Below are 23525 nucleotides of genomic sequence, written 5' to 3' on the forward strand. Positions count from 1 at the left end.
AATTGAACTACTGGTTTTCGTCTGGTCAGAGGAGAACTGACCCCCCAACTGAGCCTGGTTTCTCCCAAGGTTTTTTTCTCCATTCTGTCACTGATGGAGTTTCGGTTCCTTGCCGCTGTCGCCTCTGGCTTGCTTAGTTGGGGTCACTTCATCTACAGCGATATCATTGACTTGATTGCAAATAAAAACAGACACTATTTCAACTGAACAGAAATGACATAACTGAATTCAATGATGAACTGCCTTTAACTATCATTTTGCATTATTGAGACACTGTTTTCCAAATGAATGTTGTTCAGTGCTTTGACGCAATGTATTTTGTTTAAAGCACTATATAAATAAAGGTGATTGATTGATTGATTGATTTCACAAGCTGTTAGGGGCTTTAATGTTTCTGTTAGCATTCTCCCTTCACCCATGACTGATCATAAAGCAATTCTTATTCAATCCCCTCTATCTTCGGTGATCTCTTCTTCAAAACCTAGAGCCTCTTATTGGAAACTTAACTCTTCTTTACTTAAACATGACCAATTAAGGAAAAACATTTTAGATTTGATTGAATATTACTGGATCAAAGCACAAAAGGAAAATAAATTCAGCCTCAATTGGGAATTACTTAAACATGAAATTAGCAAATGTGCTAGGAATTTTGGCAGTCTTCTAGCTAAACGTAAAAGATTTGAAGAGGAGACTGTCATTTCCAAAATAATGACTCTCTCAGGTAAAATGCAGGTTGGTTTGTCTGAAGCTGAATTGGCAGAATTTATTGATCTGCAAACTCAATTAGATTCACTGTATAAGAATAAGGCAGAGGGTGCTTTTATTCGCTCTAGAAAAAGGTGGCTAGAGCAAGGAGAACAAAGTACAGCATATTTTTTCAGAATGGAAAATAATAATTTTAGAAATCTAACTATTAACTCTTTAAATGTAAACGGTAATATAAGTTCTGATCCTAAGGAAATCGGCACATTTTGTGCAAACTTCTACTCAAATCTTTACGACTCTAAATATTAAAAATACTCTGCTTTGTCTTTTTTCCAATCTCTGAAAAATATTAGGACTTTATCTAATGCAGATAAGAGCACTTGCGATAGGGATATATCTATTGATGAAATAATTGAGTGTATTGAAGCTCTTAAGAACAATAAGTCTTCGGGCACAGATGGGCTGACAGCTGAATTGTATAAAAGTTTTGCTAAAGAGTTAGCACCTTTCTTGCTTGAAACTTATTTGGAGAGTATTGCGTCTGAGACACTTCCACCTACTTTATCACAGGGATTACTCACTTTAATACCCAAACCTAAGAAAGACATTCTTTTAAATGATAACTGGCGTCCAATTTGCTTATTAAACTGTGATTATAAGATTTTAGCTATTTTGCAAAATTGTCCGTACGTTATACAAAAATGGAAACTGCTCAATTAATCTGAAATCTGGCACTTCTCCAAGGTTTAAAGTGTTTAGAGGGGTACGCCAGGGTTGCCCGGTATCGCCTTATTTGTTCCTGATAGCCGCTCAACTCCTTACCACTTCCCTGTTGCATAGTCAATTACTAGGGGTTAATATAACAGATAAACATATTATTATAACTCAATTAGCTGATGATACCACGCTCTTTTTAAAAAACGACTTGCAGATCCCTATCGCTCTTGATCTTATTAAAGTGTTCTCAAAAGCATCTGGCCTTTCTTTAAATTTAGATAAATGTGAACTTCTTCCCTTAAAATCTTGTTCTGCTCCATTCCTGCACAATATTCCTGTTAAGTCTCAAGTTAATTATTTGGGTGTTACAATTTGTAAAGATGCCAAAACGAGAGGAAAATTTAACTTTGATCCAGTAATTACTAAAGCTAAGAAAAAATTAAATTCCTGGCTCCAAAGAGACTTGTCTTTACGAGGAAGGGCTCTCCTTGCCAAAGTGGAGGGTATTTCTAGATTGACTTACCCTGCCCTTTCTTTGCATGTGGATAAGGCATTTTCTGTAGAGGTTGATAGAATGCTTTTCGATTTTTTATGGAAACACAAAAGACATTACATCAAAAAATCTGTTGTCATAAATAGCTTTGAACATGGTGGTTTTAACTTCCTTGATTTTGCTTCCTTAAACAATACGTTTAAGATCAATTGGTTGAGGCAGTTCTTGAACGATTCTGATTCCTTATGGAATACTATTCCCAATTATATTTTTTCTAAAGTTGATGGTCTTCCCTTTCTGTTAGTATGTAATTATAATATTTCTAAATTACCCATAAAATTGTCAAATTTCCACTTCTGGCCTGGCACTTGATTTACAAACATTATTTTAGCCCCCACAGGTATTTTATATGGAATAACCATGATATCCGTTACAAAAATGAAAAACTATTTTTTTCAGATTGGTTTAATAATAATATTCTTTTGGTTTCTCAACTTGTAAATTCAAATGGTCATTTGTTTTCTTATTCTGAATTCTTAACTAAATATTGTATTCCTGTCACCCCACGAGACTTTGCCATAGTGATGGATGCCATTCCCAGTGGAGCTATTGCACTTTTGAAAAACTCAGGCGATTCTTTACTATCTTCTACCTCCTGGTTACAGCCTTGTGAGACAGCAATAGGGAAGATCTGTTTTTTTGTCTAGTCCCTCTCTTAGGAATAGAAAGATTAGACAACTTTTTCAGAATGATATTATTACTGTCCCTTCTATAATATCATATTGGAGTAATTGTTTTAATGATATTCCTTGGAAGAAAGTGTGGACTCTGTCAAACAAATATCTAATCACTAATAAGTTTAAAGAGGTATCATTCAAGTTGCTACATCGATTCTACCCAGTCAATCTTTTTATCAAAATTTTTTTCCAGAGTTGGATCCCTCATGCTCCTTCTGTGGAGTGGAAGACGAGTCTATACCTCACCTTTTTTGGGATTGTGTTCATGTAGCTACTTTTTGGGAAAAAATGTGCCTATTTGTAAGTACTTCCTTATTAGTCAATTTTTTCTATGGGATTTAAGGATGTATTATTTGGTTGTTATAACTCTGACAAAAATCTGAAAGACAAGTATTTTCTTGTAAATCTTTTTCTTTTTCTAGCCAAGTTTTCTGTACACAAGTGTAAAGTTTTGTCTATTAAACCTATTTTTATTGTCTTTTGTAATGACCTTAAATATTACTTGAGTACTATATCTTCTTCCAACAATGCCAAAGCTTTAAAATCAGTTACATTATGCACAAAGTATAATATTTATGCTTTTTTATAATGTAAACAAAAGGGATTTAAGCATGTATATCTCTCTTGAGTTTATTTAAAGGATATATTACCCCTGGCTCAATTATTATTATTTTGTAAATGTATATATATATATATATATATATATATATATATATATATATATATATATATATATATATATATATATATATATATATATATATATATATATCTTTTTTTTTATTATTATTATTATTTTGTTTTACTTTTATCTATTTTACTTACTTTTTACTTTACTTGCTCTTTGTCTACTGTTGATAATTATTTTATTTTTGTTTTTGTAGATGAAACTGTATTTGCTGCTATGTTTGTTCAATAAAAAAAAATAAAAGAACTGAACCAGCTATTACAACAACAACAAAAAAATAAAATAAAATAAATAAATAAATGGAATAATTGAATGATCGGATGATACACGGACCTACACGGACCGCGGACCTTCCGTTTCTTCCATTTTATTTTCTTATTTAGTTTTATAAATCATGCAAACCTGAAAAACTGAATTGTGTGTGTGTGTGTGTGAGTGAGTGAGTAAGTGTGTGTGTGTGAGAGAGAGAGTGCGTGTGTGTGTGTGTGTGAGAGAGAGAGAGAGAGAGAGCGAGCATCCGGGAATTCCGTTGACTCCACCCAAATTCCGCCGACTCTCAGCAGCTCTGTAAATATGGCGGAGGTAAGAAAGAAATTCTCATTATATTCCAGAAATAAATAGCTATTTATTTGAAATTAACCAAAAAAAATATATATAGTTCATAATGTATTTAAAATAACATTGTGTCGTTTATATTACTTATTAAGTTGAACGGTGTTTTAGGAGGAAGACGCGTTGAATTATTTTAAATGTTATTTAAGTTATAATAGCAGTTAGCTCGTCTCCAGTTAGCCTGGTACTCTATTATAACCATACTTAAATACATTTCCATAAATTCATTATCTGTAATATATCGACACAAACACCGAATATTATATTGATAATGCTAAATCTTGAATTCGTGGATTTCTTTTAAACGCAGATTTGTACTTAAAAATGTTCCTATTCAATGCTAAGCAAAGTATTAGCTACACATCAGCCTCAACTTCCAAAGTCTGTCTCTCTCTCTCTCTCTCTCTCTCTCTAACACACACAATATATGCACAGCATTTCTGATTCCTCTGGTTTATCATGGCTGTTCTAACGTTGGTCTTCTGTAAGTTTTTGTTTATGTATACTTAAAGTAAAAAAACAATAGAGCACAGGAAAACTGTTCCAGAGTTTGTTTTTTATTTATTTAATTTTATTATTATTTTTCTGCCGGAATGAGTGCCATGCACATACAAATAGTAATTTATACAGCCAGTATAACCACAATCTAGATAGAAATTTGTACACTGTAAATGAGTAATTATGTCCTGTGGTTCACAACTGACTTCATATCTGACCCAAAATTTTAGAGTGGACATCCAACAGCGACCCAGCACAGTTCCAAAATTGTGCTCAAAATCACACCTATTATTCATTAGTCAACATAGAAATGTTTGTCTTTGTAACTGTTCATCCAACTGTTACAGCATAACAGTTTTTGTTTGACTTTATGATAATTGCACAATTAAATAATGATTGCATAGTTTTCTTTTTGTTGTAAAAAAAATAAAAATAAAAAAAAGTTACAAACTGATGTTTTATTTGTAGCCCTTCTTGGGGAGTTCAAGCCCAGGTAAGACAATTACCAGTTTCCTTATTTTGGTAAAACATATCATTATACATATTCATTGTGTAATGCTATTTTCTCTTACTCATAAAGAGTTTTGGTTGATTTTGACTATGGTGATCTTAACCTGTCAACAGACATTATGTTGCCTGATTATGATGATGATCAAACACCTGAAGATGAGGAGGTTCCAGAGGGAGAAACTAACTTTGGCAATGAGATTGAAGAACTTGCAAAGGTTTGATCTTATCCTGACTCTCAATATGATTCACTTTATCTTTTGTTTCGCATTACCTGTTTATGGTCTGGCCTGCAGAGGAGAGGTCATTCGGAATTCCAGGCCATTGTTGTGTTTTTTTTTTCTTCCTCCACAAAAGTTTCTCATGTCTGAAACAGCAGGCAGACTTTTTCATAAGAACTTAAACAATTTGAATTTAAATAAATTAGCATTGTTTAACAGGTCTTTTGTCAAATATGGGTGCGTCTCAGTCAACTCCCTCATTCAGTAGTCAGGGCACTGACCAGGGAGTCGGCCATTATAAGGGCTGTCTCAATTGGGAAATCCTTCCTGTGCACTGGAACTTTTGCTTCCTGAAAAATCCCACAATGCATCACTAAAACTAGGGAGCATCAGTGTTCACTATACTCCCTTACTGGAAATTACATAATATTTCTGAAGCACAAAACATATAAACCATACAAGCCAAGTCAATAAATATAATATAAATATAAATATAAATACGCTTGATAGAAGAATTGAAAAGACAAAACATTTTTATATTATTTTTTTATTTCAACATAAACACACATCATTAGGCAGGTAATTAACACATCTAATTCACATTTATCATTCATATTTGCCTGAAATGTTGTAAGAACATGTAACAGAGTGATGTGTTTAAAGAGAATAAAAATAATATCAAAAAGAGTTACGTCACAGGAAATTGAGTAATCACTGTACCAATGTGCAGTAAGCCAGGGAACTTACCAGTGATCGAATTTGTGCACACGATATACTGATTTACGAGCTGGGGAGCTAAGGAGCATATTGAGACGGACCCTGTGTCTTAGCTTGTGATTGCCATAAAAATCCTTACAATAGCAATTTCTAAATTGCTGTTAATCAGAATCCCAACTTAACCTAAGCTTTTGAGTTGAGGAACTTGAATTAAACTAATGTAATTAATAATATTCCAGTGAGTGTACATTCAAATAATTTTTTTTCAGTCCTCCTGTGCAATTTAATAGTAAAATACTTATATTGTGTATATATATATAAAATATGTGTACTTTAAAAACACAACACGGCTGTTAAATATGTACTAATTAAGAAATAAAGTGGCTAGTTACAGCATATTGCTTATATATATATATATATTAGTGGTGGGCCGTTATCGGTGGTAACGTGCTGCGTTAACGCGAGACTCTTATCGGGCGATAAAAAAAATATTGCCGTTAATCTATTCTCAAAGTTGGGTTGGGAGCTGGGTCTAATATACTAAGCAAGCTATGATGACTTTCAGCTTGATATTTTATATAACCGACTGGCTGAGGCCAGCCTAACTGACAGCTACACTGAACCGAGCTCTCTTCTGTGAAGTACTCCTCAAAGTCCCTCCTGCACCGGAACGAACAAATACAAATCACAGTAAACAAACAACAAGATGTGAAAGAGCCCGATTCAGTACTCGCGGTGTTCTGGTGTTCAGGGCTCACGCAGAGAAAGGCAACTCGAGACGCTAAAAATAAGCGTTTTCAAGTGTTTTGATCAAAACACTTGAACATCGAATTTGCTTATTTTCCCTCTAGTGCCGACAAATACATACGAAATATGTCAAAATATCCACCTTGGAAATTATGCTTGAAAAAACTGTCAGTTATTTCTTAAGTGAAAGTAAACAGTTGAGGAAAAAAATGGGATGTGTATTATACTGGATGCGTTCATCGTCTCTTAAAGTGACCGCGCCTAATTTAGCTACTGGCTGCTGTAATGTTAATCCAAGAAAATGAAAATGAAAATCACTCACTGCTAGGCTTGGGCGGTATCCAAATTTTGATACCGTCAAACCTCGGTATACGGTATTACCATGAATAATTAAAAAAATATGACGTAAGGCTGAGACCGCATCACCAAACTGTTGGCTTGTGCCTAAACCATTCAGAAACTGAATACCAAACACTAATACAGACACAATAACAAAATGACATGCACAACAATATTAACAACTTTTATTAGCAACAAATAGCAATAGTCAAACATAATTAAATTAACATAAACATACAGAACAGTTTTTGCGCAGGGATGCGCACACAAATCAATAAAATCACTTGGGGTGTGCACAGATATTATTATTATAATATTCGTTCGGCTCTAATTATTCGATAAATAAAAATGATATTCGAATTTCGACATATTTTTGCTTGCCACAAAGAAAAGAAAAAAGGGGAAAAAAAGTCCACAATAAAACCTAATTCGGTCACTTTCTGTGATTTTCCACGGCATATTTGAAGATGTATGAAAGCAAAAAAATAATTAATGAATGAATAAGAACTGCGGTCTTCTACAGTACTTCAAATATGTCGTGGAGAATCACAGAAAGTGACCGCATTCAAGAACATTGTTCCAGCGTCTCTCAAGCAACGAATAAACACCGCTAACTTGGAGAATGCAGTGAAAACTCCTCTTCTCGCATCTGCCCTAGACCCTTGGCACAAACATCTCAGGTTTCTCGATGAAAACATGAGAGAAGTAAGAAAAAAAAAGTTTTGGAACATTATCAGAACATTTTCCTTGATGCAAGTGGTGCGTCACCAACGATGAAGAGGATGCAATGCCTACTCAGCGGAAAAGACCTTCTTCTTCTCCAGTTCTTCAGCGATTATAACAGAGAGTCCAGCCGAGACGAGTGGGAACAGTTCTTGCTGGAGCCATGTATTCGACCAGATGAGGATCCCATTCAGTGGTGAAACGGAAACACGAAGCGCTTCATAAAACTTATTCGCTTAGCACACGTTATTTGTGAGTTCCGCCAACATCTGTGCCGTCAGAGCGCGTTTTCTCCGCGGCCAGCCTTATTGTTAACAGACTAAGGAGCCGACTTTCCCCCGATCATGTTTACATGCCCATGTTTCTTAACAAGAACATGTAAAACAATAGAAAAAAAAAGAAAAAAAGATTTGCTGACAGTTTCAAAGTTAAGTGTAAGCTACATTCTGTACAATGGCATAGCTGCAGGCTGCTTTACGTTTATTCTTTGTTGATTTTTTTTTTTTTTTTTGCTTTTAATCTGTAGGCTACTTTTGTTTGTTTGCGTTGTTAAAGTTTTTCAGCTACAAAACACGATGTGTAGCCTAATGTTCAAGCTTATTGTGTGTAAGCTTGTTTCCAAAATGACAGAAACAATAAATGTTGCTGAAAAATAATGTCTGTCTCATTAAACTTAATTTAAATAAACGAATATGCGAATATTCGTTGTGAGCTCAAAATTATTCGAATGTGATATTTGCGGAAAAACACCCATCCATAAAAATCACACTGCACGAACAACTTTTAATAACAAAGAGCAGCTTATAAAAAAAGAGCGAATAGACCCACAACACTCAACCAGAGTTGAATTAAAAAAAAAAAAATAAATAAATAAAAAAAAAAAATATATATATATATATATATATATATATATATATATATGTGTGTAAAAATGAAAAATTATTGAAAAGCAATATGTTTAAATAAAAACAACTTCTTTCCAGTCTTCTTTCCAAAATAGTTTTTTAATGAAAACCATATAAAAATACCCGAATCCATTAGATAAATAAAAAATAAACAGTTCCAATAGGAACGAATGGCAAGTGGCATACAATCTAGTCAAGATTTTTCGCTAGGGCACGCTTTGGACTGACAACTTTACCTGCGGTGCTAAAAACCTGTTTCGATGGTGTGCTTGTGGCACAGACGCACAGGTACTTTCGTGCCACTCGCGACATCTGGGGAAAACACCAGTCAGCATTTTTCCATGAATGAAGTGGGTCCTCGTCTCCTTGACTAACTGGCTCTAAACGGTAGGCTGTTGTTTCAGCTCCGATTCAGTCCTCTACGATGCCGATGCCGACAGGACCTTCCATTGCATCGGCTTTTTTTCTTTTTTTTTTTTTTTTTTTTTGCAGCATATTCCCAGAGTCATCTTTTTTCGTGAGGGCACAATTTGCAAATAGCCTCGTCCTTATTTACCACCTATCCCTTCTCGTTCGGTCGAAACCCGAAATACTGGCAAACTGAAGAATTTATGTTCTTTTTTTTGAGACCAGGTCACTCGGTGCCCATCTCGCCATCTCTTCCCCTCCTCTCTCTTTCTCCTCGTCTCGTTGTCACGTGATGACAACCATGCATACACATTTTTAGGCATTAAATAAATTATATTTAATATTTAATCCTTGGGTCCAATATAAGTGCATTGTTTTTGTTTTTTTTTATTGTTTTTTTTTTATTAACGGTATGACGGTATAGGAACTGATACCATTGCTATTTTTAGATCCCGCGGTATACCGTATTACCGCCCAAGCCTACTCACTGCTCTTGACTACTTTGTAGTCTTAACAGTCAAACAAAAAATTATTCAGACACCAGACATATTTTTTTTATATATATAGGAAAAACAGTAATAATGTGAGAAATGTTGAAGCTGTCTGAATAAATGTAGGTTTCATTGTATATTTCATTTTTACATTGAAGACTATCCAGTGCTTTTTACATTTAATTATTTAGTTTCTGTACCTTGACACCTACAAACTTGAAAAAAACTTAAACATTGTGTAAATAGCACAAATAAATGAAAATAAACTAACATACAAATTAGACAATTTCAAACAGGGCCCACTGGTACAACCTTCACCGGGTCCCCGCTTGTGCAATGTGGAATTAGTTTACAGCTTTTTCATGCAGTTTGTGATGCATTTTGGAAAATAGGAGATGTACATTTCTAATGCACCATCTAGCTTGATAAACCCCTTCTCAAAGACTTTTTATTTGGGTAACACACCTATTCTGAATGCCGTCGGCGGAATTCGAATGAGCCATTTTAATCTAGATTAATCTAGATTAATTTCAAGATCACAGTGAGATTAATCTAGATTAAAAAAAATAATCTATGCCCACACCTAATATATATATATATATATATATATATATATATATATATAGACACACACACACACACACACACACACAAAAACAAACACACCTTGGATCACTATATCCTCACTCTTAACCACTACATGGTTCCTGACACAACACACACCCATCCACATGCAGGGCTCTAGACTAACTTTCTGCACTGGTTGCACTGCCTTTTTTCTTAGGTGCACCAGCCCAAAAGTTAGGTGCACCCAAATTTTCGACCGCATCGCATTTAACACACATTTTTGCAAGTTCACTTTTTTTTTTTTTAAATCACTGTCCATATAGGCAATATTGACTTGTAGCCTAATATATTAACTAACAATCTGGTCAACATAAAGTTCTTTATTTGAAGCACAATTCTTCAAGAAAGGTTACTTACTAAAAAAGTGTTGGCGCTTGAAGGGCTTCACTGAGCTGAAAATTAAACTTAAAACATACAAATATACACACATCATATAATTAGTACATATTTAACAGTCCTGTTGTGCTTTTAAAGTGCACAAACTATATATATATATATATATATATATATATATATATATATATATATATATATATATATATATATATATATATATATATATATATATATATATATATAGTACAGACCAAAAGTTTGGACACACCTTCTCATTCAAAGAGTTTTCTTTATTTTCATGACTATGAAAATTATAGATTCACACTGCAGGCATCAAAACTATGAATTAACACATATGGAATTATATACATAACAAAAAAGTGTGAAACAACTGAAAATATGTCATATTCTAGGTTCTTCAAAGTAGCCACCTTTTGCTTTGATTACTGCTTTGCACATTCTTTGCATTCTCTTGATGAGCTTCAAGAGGTAGTCACCTGAAATGGTCTTCCAACAGTCTTGAAAAGGAGTTCGCCGAGAGATGCTTAGCACTTGTAGGCCCTTTTGCCTTCAGTCTGTGGTCCAGCTCACCCCTAAACCATCTCGATTTGGTTCAGGTGCGGTGACTGTGGAGGCCAGGTCATCTGGCGCAGCACCCCATCACTCTCCTTCTTGGTCAAATATCCCTTGAGGCCTTCAGTGTGACTCTACAATTTTCATTGTCATGAAAATAAAGAAAACTCTTTGATTGAGAAGGTGTCCAAACTTTTGGTCTGTACTGTACATATATATATATATATATATATATATATATATATATATATATATATATATATATATATATATATATATATATATATATATATATATATATATATATATATATATTAGGGATGCACCGAATCCAGATTTTTGGGGTTCGGCCGAATACCGAATCCTACTCGCATCCTTATTCCATTAACACAGTAAAACACATTAATGAAGTTAACAACGTCCACAGCAATCTATTTTTCTTTCTTTTTTATTTTAACTGTAAAAAAAAAAGAGAAAAGAATAGGCAACATTATGCCAGGATGACAAGTGAGAAAAACTTTTTTGACAATTACCAAGCTTAGCGTTTTTCTCTTCTTTTTAAAAATCTGAATATGTTTGGTGACTGAAATTAATGTAATTGAACATTAACTCAATAAACATGGATAGTAAGCTGTTTAGTTTTCATTTATAACAGTAGGATAGGCTACGATTAGAACAGTAGCCAAATATTAGAAAAATATTACGGAATATCACACACATCTCCTGCATCATAATTAAATTAACGTAAAACCTCTAATCTTTCACATGAAATGAGTTTATTAAAAAAAAAAAAAAAAACAAGACGCTCTGCATTAACAGGTGATAGCCAGTTGCGAGTGTGGGAACTAATGTCCCCAGCCGTAATGAAAAGTCTTTCACTGGGCAAAGAGGTAGATTTTTGCCATTTTTGCCAGCAGTGGAAATCGCTGCTGGTTTGTCTTCCACCACTGAAGAGGATCCTCTCTAAGATGAATCAAAAGCCTCACCGAAAAAAACGCTTATCTCCACGTCAGCCCCCGATGTGACTGGCTGGCTCTGTATTGCTACGGTATAAATCGTCCCAGCTGCTCAAGATTCCTGGACAGTTTAGTTTAGAGCGAACTGTACAGACCAAAAGTTTGGAAACATTACTATTTTTTATGTTTTTGAAAGAAGTTTCTTCTGCTCATCAAGCCTGCATTTATTTGATCAAAATTACAGAAAAAAAAAATTAATATTGTGATATATTTTTACAATTTAAAATAATTGTTTTTACAGTTATTATACTTTAAATTATCATTTATTTCTGTGATGCAAAGCTGAATTTTTGGGATCATTATCCCAAGATTACTTTTTTAGGATACTTTGATGAAGAAAAAGTAAAAAAAAAGAATATAAATATTAATATATCTAAATATTTTGTAATAACAATATACACTACTGGTCAGTAATTTGGGGTCAGTAATTTTTTTCTTTCTTTTCTTTTTTTAATAAAATCAATATTTTTATTCAGCAAGGATGTGTTAAATTGATAAAAAGTGATAGTAAATAAAATATATCATTAGAATATATATTATTAGGATTTTAGTTTTTTGAATAAATGCAGTTCTTTTTAACCTTTTATTCATCAAATATATTAGACAGCAGAACTGTTTCCAACACTCATAATAAATCAGAATATTAGAACGATTTCTAAATGATCATGTGACACTGAAGGCTGGAGTAATGATGCTGAAAATTCAATTTTGCATCACAGGAATAAATTATTTTTTGAAGTATATTAAAATAGAAAACTATTATTGTAAGTTGTAATAATATTTCACAATATTACATTTTTTTCTGTATTTTTGATCAAATAAATGCAGGCTTGATGAGCAAAAGAAACTTCTTTCAAAAACATTAAAAATAGTAATGTTTCCAAACTTTTGGTCTGTACTGTATGTATGTATGTATGTATATATATATATATATATATATATATATATATATATATATATATATATATATATATATATATATATAGTGGGGGGCCGTTATCGGCGTTAACGTGCTGCGTTAACGTGAGACTCTTATCGGGCGATTAAAAAAAAATATTGCCGTTAATCTATTCTCAAATTTGGGTTGGGAGTTGGGTCTAGGCGAGCTATGATGACTTTCACCTTAATATTTTATATAACCGACTGGCTGAGGCCAGCCTAAAAAGATGGTCAGGACAGTTGACGGGCCACTGCTGCGCATCTTCACGAAAGCTTATCTTTTACACATGTTTTTACACCTGAGAGAGAGAGAGAGAGCCGCGTATCACGGACAGCGACACTGAACCGAGAAAGGCGTCTCAAAACACTTGAACATCGAATTTGCTTATTTTTGCTCTTGTGCCGAGAAATACATATAAAATATGTAAAAAAAAATCCAACTTGGAAATTATGCTCGAAAAAACTGTCAGTTATTTCTTAAGTGAAAGTAAACAGTTGAGGAAAAAAATGGGATGTGTATTATATTGGATGCGTTTGTCGTCTCTTAAAGTGACCGCGCCTAATTTAGCTACTGGCTGCTGTAATGTTAATCCAAGAAAATGAAAGAATATCACACACTGCTCTTGACTGCATTAATTTGTAGTTTTAACAGTCAAACCAAAAATTATTCAGACACCAGGTATAATTTTTGATATATATAGCAAAACTGTAATAATGTGAGAAATGTTGAAGGTGTCTGAATAAATGTAGGTTTGATTGTATATTTCATTTTTACATTGAAGACTATCCAGTGCTATTTTACATTTAATTATTTGGCTTCTGTACCTTGACACCTACAAACTTGAAAAAAAACTTAAACATTGGTGTGAAACAGGCGTAAGGTTGTTTGCACCTTGTGCGATGTGAAATTAGTTGACAGCTTTTTCAAGCACTTTGTGATGAGTTTTGGAAACAGGAGATGAGCCCCTTTTCTAATGCACCACCTAGCTTGATAAACCCCTTCTCAAAGACTTACTGTTTGTCAATTTTATTTGGGTAACACACATATTCTGAATGCCTTCGGCAGAATTCGAATGAGCCATTTTAATCTAGATTAATCTAGATTAATTTCAAGATCACAGTGAGATTAATCTAGATTAAAAAAAATAATCTATGCCCACCACTAATATATATGTATATATATGTGTGTGTGTATATACATATATATATATATATATATATATATATATATATATATATATATATATATATATCTATATATCTATATATATATATATATATATATATATATATATATATATATATATATATATATAGATAGATAGATATATATATATATATATATATATATATATATATATATATATATATATATATATATATATATATACACATATATTAGTGCTGTCAAAATTAGCACGTTAACGCATTCGATTAATTTGAAATATTTAACGCGTTAAAAAAAATAACGCAATTAACGCGGTTGCAGTTTTTTTTTTTTCCAGTTGTGGCCTATGTGTGTTCAACGTGCAAAGAAATGTGGATAAGACCAAGGAAGGACTTTTAGACGGAAAGTTTCAGTATAAAACTCTGCCGGATTACTCTTCAGTCTGCCACAAGAAACATTACTCTTCATTTAGTCTGCCACAAGAAACAGCAACATTAAAATCATGAACGCAAATGTCATTGTTTAAAAAACAAAAAAAACAATGACTGTAACAGTGCGTAAATCAGACCTTTCTGTAATACTAACGTTAATAAGCTTAAACGAAAATAACGAAATAATTGTGTAGCGGAGTATTTTTTGTACACAGTGCCGCGAACTGTCAATCACCCCTGTACGCGTGCATCACTGTCCTCCTCAGCTGCAGCAACTTGCGCTCTCTCTCTTCATCAAGCTTTAAAACAAAAAGGGGACAAAAAGATCATATTGTCTTTGTGCATAGGCTATAGATTAATTAGATAAATGAATATCTAAATTTGTGCCTTGACGTCTATGGTATTTTTTTAGAACTTAGAAAAAAGATGCTGCAGCCAATGAACAGCCAGCGGGGGCTGCAGGACGACTCAACCTCCGCAGACAGTTTTTAATGTTTATCAGACAATAAATGCTCAAGATTTTGCTTTAGTATAACTCACAACGAGTTTCACACACCTTCTCCGGCCACGTTGAGTTGTTGACACTTAACAGTGGGAAAAGTGACACATGCGCTATTCACTTGTATAACTTAAAGGTGAATGGGTAATGTAGTTTCTGCTCTGGGTGGGATGAATTAGGAAGCTTGCATTGTGAAGGGCGCTGTGAAAATCGGCAGTGCAGGTAAAAGATTAAAACAGACGTCCAAATGAGCGTACCGGTACGCTACAAGCACGTTCTGGGCGCACGGAGATGTGGCGGTACGCTCAAGAGCTATATTTGGAAGTGGCGGTACTGAGTACAGGTGCGTACCGGCCCACTTAAAGCACTGGCAATGACTATACTTTGGAATTTTTTGCAGTCCACTTAGAATTCAACATGGAAATCATTTTTGTTTTTTATTGGCATTGATTGTTTTGAAATTCAAATGGTACTTACATGCCTGTGTTTTTATTTCTGTAATAAATATGGCTTTCAAAGCCAACAGTTAATTTGGAGGATAAGAGAGAGAGAGCGAGATATATAGATATAGATATAGATATATATAGATAAACATTTCTCTTAACAAATTTTATTTGTAAGGCAATGGCGTTTATGTAACTTAACATTTATGTTACTTTAAGCACATCCTTGTAGGTTTTGCATGTTAAGGGTGATTGTGGTCCTACTTGAACAATATTTTGCATTTACAAACACAAATAATGAAATAGTAACTTGCTTTGTTACAGGAACAAGAAATGCCCATTAAGGAGCTCTTGAGTCTGTATGGTTATAGAGGCAGAGGATCACTTGAGGAAGAGGAGGAGGAAGATGATGAAGAGGATATGGATGGAGAGGTTGAAGAGGATGAGGAGGATGAGGATGAAGGAGAGGATTTGGATAATGATGAAAGCAGCAGAAGCAATGGAGAACTGAAGACCAAGGTCTGTCCCGTATGATCCTATGTCCCATAATACATATCATGTAAATGACAGTATTTAATATTATAAAATATTGTTGTTGAGCACACAGGATGCATACACTTTATTTTCAATGTAACTGGGTTCCCACAGTACTGGAAAACTTTGAAATATCAGATGATTTCAAAAGTGCGATTTCCAGGCCTGAATTGAATAATGCTGTGTTTCCACCAAAATTACCCGGAACAAAATTTTCCGATTAACTATTTTCCCCCCAGACCTGTTGCTTTCTGTGTTTCCACCATAGACTAAAGTACCGGGAAGATTAGGCAAATAGTCTGGTGATGTAGTTCTGCGCACGTTTCTCAATACAAAGTACGCACATTTTGGACTTGCATCCTCGGTAGTTCAGACTTTGCGCATTCGATTTGGAGTGTGTTGTCCGCGACGATGGAAATTCTGCAGACAGCAACGTACTTGTTAACAAGTCAGTTCACATTGGCTACTCCAATTTTCCTCATTGTAGATTTACAATAAAACTAAATAGCTTATCAAATACCACTGCCTCCTTTCGTTTTCATTTTAAAATGATAATAGCAGCAGAAATTCACTTAGTTCAGGGAAATGTATATATATATATATATATATATATATATATATATATATATATATACAGCCATTACACTGAAACGAAATATTATATCAGTTGCTTCTTTTTATTTTAATTTTAACATAAAGATAAATGTAATACAGGCCAACGATTACCTGTTAGATTTACCCAAAAATAATTATATTTGATGCTTTAACACTAAAGAGACATCAGAGCCAGCGGCGAATGTCAGAAGGACTAGCCGAGGTGAGAGTGCTCTAGGATACATGAGCACTGAGCTTCTGCTGATCACGTGGAGCTGTCTGTCTCCGATATCGGCTAAATACATTTTTAAACAGGCACTGTCTTTATACATAAACTGTAGATTTGAGTTTTAAACAACTACATTCTTGACTGAAATACTTTTAAAATTAAATTTCATGAAACGATAACAGTAATATTTTGAAAACAATCCGAATAAATGGTGGTTGAAATCACAATGCTGCATGAACTCAACCAATCAGCATGTTTAGCACCCAAGTCCAGCCCCCAAAAGTTCCGGAATTTTAAAAAAGTACTACCTTGCCAGCAGGGACTTTCTGGGGGGCATTGTTTTACCAGGAACTTTATTTAGTTCCTGGTTCCTGCGGTGGAAACACACAGATGGCCAGCCTAAAGTCCCTAGTTCCTGGGTAAAGTTCCTGCGGTGGAAACGCGGCTTAAGAGTGAGAATTAAAGTGCCGCTATTATGCCTTTTTAACTATTACCTTTCATGCAGTGTGTCATGTAGCTGTATGTGAACATAAACTGCAAAGTTGTGAAGCCGACAGTGCACGATATAAAAAGTTATTATCTGTCGGTCCAGGGTCACATATAGTTATAAACTATGATAAAAGTTCATCAACATGCAGTGATTAATTTCATGTTGTAGTGCAAAAAATTATAAAAATAAACAAATAATAATAATATTAATAATAAAAGATTGTGAACAAATCATGTGCTTGTGCGACCAACTGAGAGTTTTTAACCTGTGAACTCTCCAGAGCTCCTCTGATGGTCACTTCCCAGCTTTACAACATTTAATTTGAGAAAGACTACCATCAAATACACTCTGAAATGGAAAGTAGAACTCAAAGACCTTCACAAAAACCTGTATAAATAAAAGTCCTGTTAAACTGGAATAAATTATGCCAAATATATTAATAACGTATACATTTAGTAATTTCATACAACCAAGGTATGTTTTTTTATTTTTTTATTAATTTATACAGTTCTGTTGAGAACTTAAATTGGTTCTGCCCAACCCTATTTTAAAAGGATTTTTAACACTAGATTTAAAGAACTGCACAGAGCCCCCCCCCCAACCCCCCCCCCCCCCGCCCACACACTTTTTTTGAGCTAATGTGTGCTTATAGGTGTAGCTTATTTCGTAGATATGTAAATGACAACAGACAGTGTATGCGGTCTTGTAGTCCTTTCAGTATTCAACTATACATGGAACTAGGTATGCTGATAAGCTCCTTAACCCACACTGTACCACCAGTTGGCAATCGCTTTGTTTTATATATAATAAAAAAATACATTTTCATAAACTATGTAGCATTTGGAAACCTTAAGATTCATTCTTTGTGGTGAGTTTTTCAATCAATACATTTTAGCGGAAACAAAAAGCAGAAAGAAGCTGGTTTTTCAACCCTCTATGGCAGTGGTTCCCAAACTTTTTTCAACTGGCAACACATATGTTTGCGCAGCCCACTGCAAAAAAACTAAATGACCCCCCTATTTTGGGTTAATAACTTAGTACTCAGAAGCTAGATTGTTAACTGTCTTTATTGAATGAACTGGCAATGGACAGAAAATAACTTGGGCTGGCACTGCCTAGCAAAACGGGAAAACCAGATCCAGGCAGAGCTCGGCAGCGGGAAGACAGTCAACAGAGCAAGCAGTCAGGAGGGAACATGTTGACAGCCATTTATGCATGTTTGAATTTGTTGTTCTGTAGCATATGCAGCAAAGATATCTAAGATAAATTGGCGGTTTGATGTTTGATGTTTGATAATAATGATATTATTATGTTATGACTAAGACATTTTTACATATATTAACAATATTATTATTTATTTTAATTGTAATTGGTGAACCCACCTGCAATACCATGGCCATAATGTGTATATAATAGGGCTGTAACGATACACCAAACCCACGATACCACGACCGGTCAAAAATTCAAATGGCTATTCAAAAAGATAAGGCGGTGTACGTGCTCAGATAAGAGCCAAGTGCGCAGCCTGTTCACATTTAGTGGAATAAATTTGCTCCGCTGGAACAGCTGTTACAGGAACAGCCAGGTACCACTGGACAAGTATGCTTAGCTTTGTAAACCGATTTTCATTTACTTTCCACCACAGTTAGGGAAAACATTAAACCTTCTCTGTTCCTGAAACTAATGGGCAGCAAATCTTTCACCACCATTTCAGCGAATAGCTGTGTCGTCTTCTCGGTGCTGCCTGCATTGCATTTAGGTCTTACGGCAAGTGATTCAATGCTCGTCTGAGTTGCCGCTCTGTTATAATGTTAGATGATAGTGCATTGTATTTGGTGTAGATTTGTGTGACAGCTTGGTGCTGCACAGCTTACCCTGAACTGTATTTTCATCGTTCTTCTCAGAGGGAAGCCAGCCATTAATACGTGACTTTGAGGCCATTATTATCTGTCTTCTTGCGTCTTTTGAGGCATCAAGTGGGAAGCTAACCAATCAGAGCTCAGGGCACCGCCCAAAGTGCTGCAATAACCAATAAAAAAAAAAAAAAAAAAAACTAGAGTACTCGATCACTGTTGCACAACCCTAAAAGTAATACAATCAGAATCATTCTCCCCAAAAATTCAGCGCTACCCTAGTTACTGTTTGTTTATGATGTTTTAATCAGTTTACTTGTCCGGTTGGGCAAGTAAAATTCGCTTTCACTTGCCCCCTTCAAAAAATCCACTTGTCCCAGTCAAGGGTTAATGTCGAGGCCTGTAACAGTTTTTAATCCAGAATCCAAAATTAAAGCCATATGTCAAAATTTTTCAAATGTACCAAAACAAAACTCCATTGGTGACAGAATGGAGAAAAAACCTTGGGAGAAACCAGGCTCAGTTGTGGGGCCAGTTCTCCTCTGACCAGACGAAACCAGCAGTCCAATTCCAGTCTGCAGCAAAGTCAGATTGTGCAGAAGAATCATCTGTTTCCTGTAGTCTTGTCCTGGTTGTCATCTTAGACAAGGTCTTTACAGGGGATCTTTATCTGGAGCTCTAGTTGTCCTGGTCTCTGCTGTCTTTCAGGGCTGTAGAGGTCCTTTCTAGGTGCAAATCCACCATCTGGTCTGGATACATACTTGATCCGGGTGACTGCAGTGACCCTCTGACTTGGATACAGACTGGATCTGGTGGTTACGGTGACCTCGGAATAATAGAGAAACGGACTAATATTAGCGTGAATTGAATTGTTCCCGGGTTCCAGTTTACCTAATTAATGCAGCCTAAAAATCCTTTAACGGATTTGGATATTAGAAGCACATCAGTGTTATGTGTAAGCCAGGTTTTAGAGATGAGTCTTTAATCTAGACTTAAACTGCAAGAGTGTGTCTGCCTCCTGAACAATGTTAGGTAGGTTATTCCAGAGTTTAGGCGCCAAATAGGAAAAGGATCTGCTGCCCGCAGTTGATTCTTATATTCTAGGTATTATCAAATTTCCTGAGATTTGAGAACGCAGTGGATGTGGAGGATTATAATGTAACAAGAGCTCATTCAAATACTGAGGCGCTAAACCATTCAGTGCTTTATAAGTAATATGCAATATTTTTAAATCTATACGATGTTTGATAGGGAGCCAGTGCAGTGTTGACAGGACCGGGCTAATATGATCATACTTCCTTGTTCTAGTAAGAACTCTTGCTGCTGCATTTTGGACTAGCTGTAGTTTGTTTACTAAGTGTGCAGAACAACCACCAGTATATCAAGTTGTGGTTTTTCTGATGAGAGGCTTAATAACAGCCAGTTTGAATGTTTTGGGGACATATCCTAATGACAATGAGGAATTAATAATAGTCAGAAGAGGATCTATGTTACTCTTATGTCACAAACTAACCCACAAATGTGGAATTCTGAATTTCAGACCTTTTCAACAATGTGTATTTTGTCAAGATTCTAAAAAGTGTTGATGATAAGATTATAAAAACGATTTGTAATATGTCATCAACCTTAAGGGGGAGGAGACCTTTAAAAAATTGTGAAGTACCATTTCAATGGTAACTATTTTAAAATGGTTTCAACAGGATTTTGAGGTTTTAAGCTTTTAAATGATTTATAATTCATGATGGTTACTAAAATATTTGATAGGGAAAAAGGCAACAACAACAACAAAAAACTTTTTGTATCAAAGGTCAGAACTCCTGTTATGATGTAGAATTTTTTTGTGGTGCACATATTAATTAGGGGCCAAGCACCGAAGGTAAACGATATTGCTGGATATTATAGGCGATAGACGACAGCGGCAAGGAACCAAAACTCCATCAGTGACAGAATGAAGAAAAGGCCTTGGGAGAAATCAGGCTCAGTCGGGGGGTGGGGGGTAGGTCTCCTCTGGCCAGACAAAACCAGCAGTTCAATTCCAGGCTGCAGCAAAGTCACATTGTGCAGAGGACTCATCTGGTTGTGGTCTTGTCCCAGTGGCCGACTAGGAGACAAGGTCTTTATTAGGGATCTGTCTCTGGGGTACATCTTGTTTTTTGGTCTCAGCTGACATTCAGACCTCTGCTGATCCACCATCTGGGCTGGATACATACTGGATCCGGGTGACCACAGTGACCATCTTATCTGGATACAGACTGTATCTGGTGGTTACTGTGACCTCGGAATAAGAGAGAAACAGACTAATATTAGCATAGATGCCATTCTTCTAACGATGTAGCAAGTACACTGTGTGTTATAGGAAGTGTTCTTAGTTCCAGTATTCCTAATTACTGCAGCCTAAAAATTATTTAATGGATTTGAATATTAGAAATGTGTTAGGAAGATATGTATAAGCCAGGTTAAAGAGATGGGTCTTAAATCTAGATTTAAACTGACAGAGTGTGTCTGCCTCCAGAACAATGTTAGGCGCTAAAGTTTTTGGCGCTAAAAAGGAAAAGGATCTGCCTCCAGCAGTTGATTTTGAAATTCTATATATCAAATTGCCAGAGTTTTGAGAATTCCATATGTGCAGGATTATAATGCAAAAAGAGCTCATTCAAATACTGAGGTGCTACTGAGGTGCGCATATGACAGGATTTTTTTAGAAAACTTTATGCAGGACACAGTCAGCCAGATGATGAACATTATTAACAGCAGTTATTAAATGATGCAGTTACACTTGTAACAATATTTGTTAGTTCTGTTTGTTGATTCAGGGTTAGCATCATCTGGGGTCCTCTGAGGGGTCAGCATCATCTCTTCTCAGGTTTTCTGGATCCAGACTGGAGCTTGTGTAAATCCTAGTTACCCCGTGGCAAAACATAGAAACAAATAGAGACATCATTAGCATAGCTGCTGTGCCAACAAAGTACAATTAATTAGTTTAACCCAAGCTAAAGAATAAGAATGCGCATTTGATCAGATACAACTGCTGTCACAATTTAAGAGATACATTATTTGAATGCTTGGTGAAAGAGATGTGTTTTTAATCTAGATTTTAACAGAGAGATGTGTCTGAACTCTGGACATTATCAGGAAGGCTATTCCAGAGTTTGGGAGCCAAATGTGAAAAAGCTATTGTCACGGAATCGTAAGAGGCGAAGACTCAAGTGCAGGCAGATAAGGATTCTTTATTATAAATTATCAAAATAAACAAAAACAAAACTGAAACCACCCCGAAGGGGAAAAAACAGAATAGCATTCATGCTTACAACTAGAACATTGACAACTATACTGAACACAGGAAAGCCAGACATCAAAGACATGAACCAGAACATACGTGAGACAAACGAGCCCAGAACAGAAAACACAGGAAACTTATAAAGGAAAGACAATCAGGTAAACCGCTTGGACAAATTAAATCAAGGAATAAAGTAACGAGAGAACAGGTGACTAGAGTTTAAGTGAAATTGAGTCCAGAGGAAAGTGAGAAACACAGGTGGAGCAACTAAACAATATTGCGGTAATGAGGTGGGTGGGGTCAGAAAAAGACAGGACAGAGCACATGGCACCAAACAAACACAACACTCACAGAAGACAGTGACAGAACAGCAGAAGACTGTGACAGAACCCCTCCATTAAGGAGTGGATTCCAGACACTACAAAGTTAGAAATCATGGAGGGAGGCGGAACTGAGGTGGTTCAGGGGGAGGGATGGAGGGCCCGGAGCGTGTAGTGGAAGAGGGCCTGTAGAAAGCGTTAGAAAGGTTCGCCCCAGGGGAAACGAGAATGGACACCGCCGCCGCCTTGGGGGAGCTGAGAGCGGACTCCTCCGCCGCCTCGGGGGAACTGTGAGCGGAACCTTCCGCCACCTCGTGGGAACTGTGAGCAGACGCCGCCCCCGTCTCGGGGGAACTATGAGCAGATGCCGCCCCTGTCTAGGGGGAACTATGAGCAGACGCCACCGCCGTCTCGGGGGAACTGAGAGCGGATGCTGCCGCCACCTAGGGGGAACTGAGAGCGGACATTAGAAAGGTTCGCCCCAGGGGAACCGAGAATGGACACCGTTGCCACCTCGGGGGCACTGAGAGCGGATGCCACTGTTGCCTCGGGGGAACTGAGAGCGGACACCGCCGTCACCTCGGGGAACTGACATCGGACGCTGCCGCCACCTCGGGGGAACTGAGAGTGGATGCCGTTGCCACCTCGGAGGAACTGAGAGTGGACGCCGCCGTTGCCTCGGGGGAAC

At 35.9% G+C, this 23525-nt stretch overlaps 1 protein-coding gene across 1 annotated transcript in view; it reads left to right on the forward strand.

The window, feature by feature from the left end:
- Positions 1-3786: 3786 nt before the first annotated feature.
- Positions 3787-23525, forward strand: part of mier1b (mesoderm induction early response 1b, transcriptional regulator) — a 136666-nt gene continuing 116927 nt past the window's right edge. Inside the window, exons 1-4 of the mRNA XM_052608762.1 lie at positions 3787-3922; positions 4919-4943; positions 5075-5175; positions 15865-16059. Of these exons, the coding sequence (XP_052464722.1) occupies positions 3914-3922; positions 4919-4943; positions 5075-5175; positions 15865-16059 (330 nt within the window). The 5' untranslated portion in view covers positions 3787-3913. The remainder of the gene's footprint in view (positions 3923-4918; positions 4944-5074; positions 5176-15864; positions 16060-23525) is intronic.

This window comes from Carassius gibelio, chromosome A2 (genome assembly GCF_023724105.1).
Source record: "Carassius gibelio isolate Cgi1373 ecotype wild population from Czech Republic chromosome A2, carGib1.2-hapl.c, whole genome shotgun sequence".
Classification (NCBI taxonomy): domain Eukaryota; kingdom Metazoa; phylum Chordata; class Actinopteri; order Cypriniformes; family Cyprinidae; genus Carassius; species Carassius gibelio.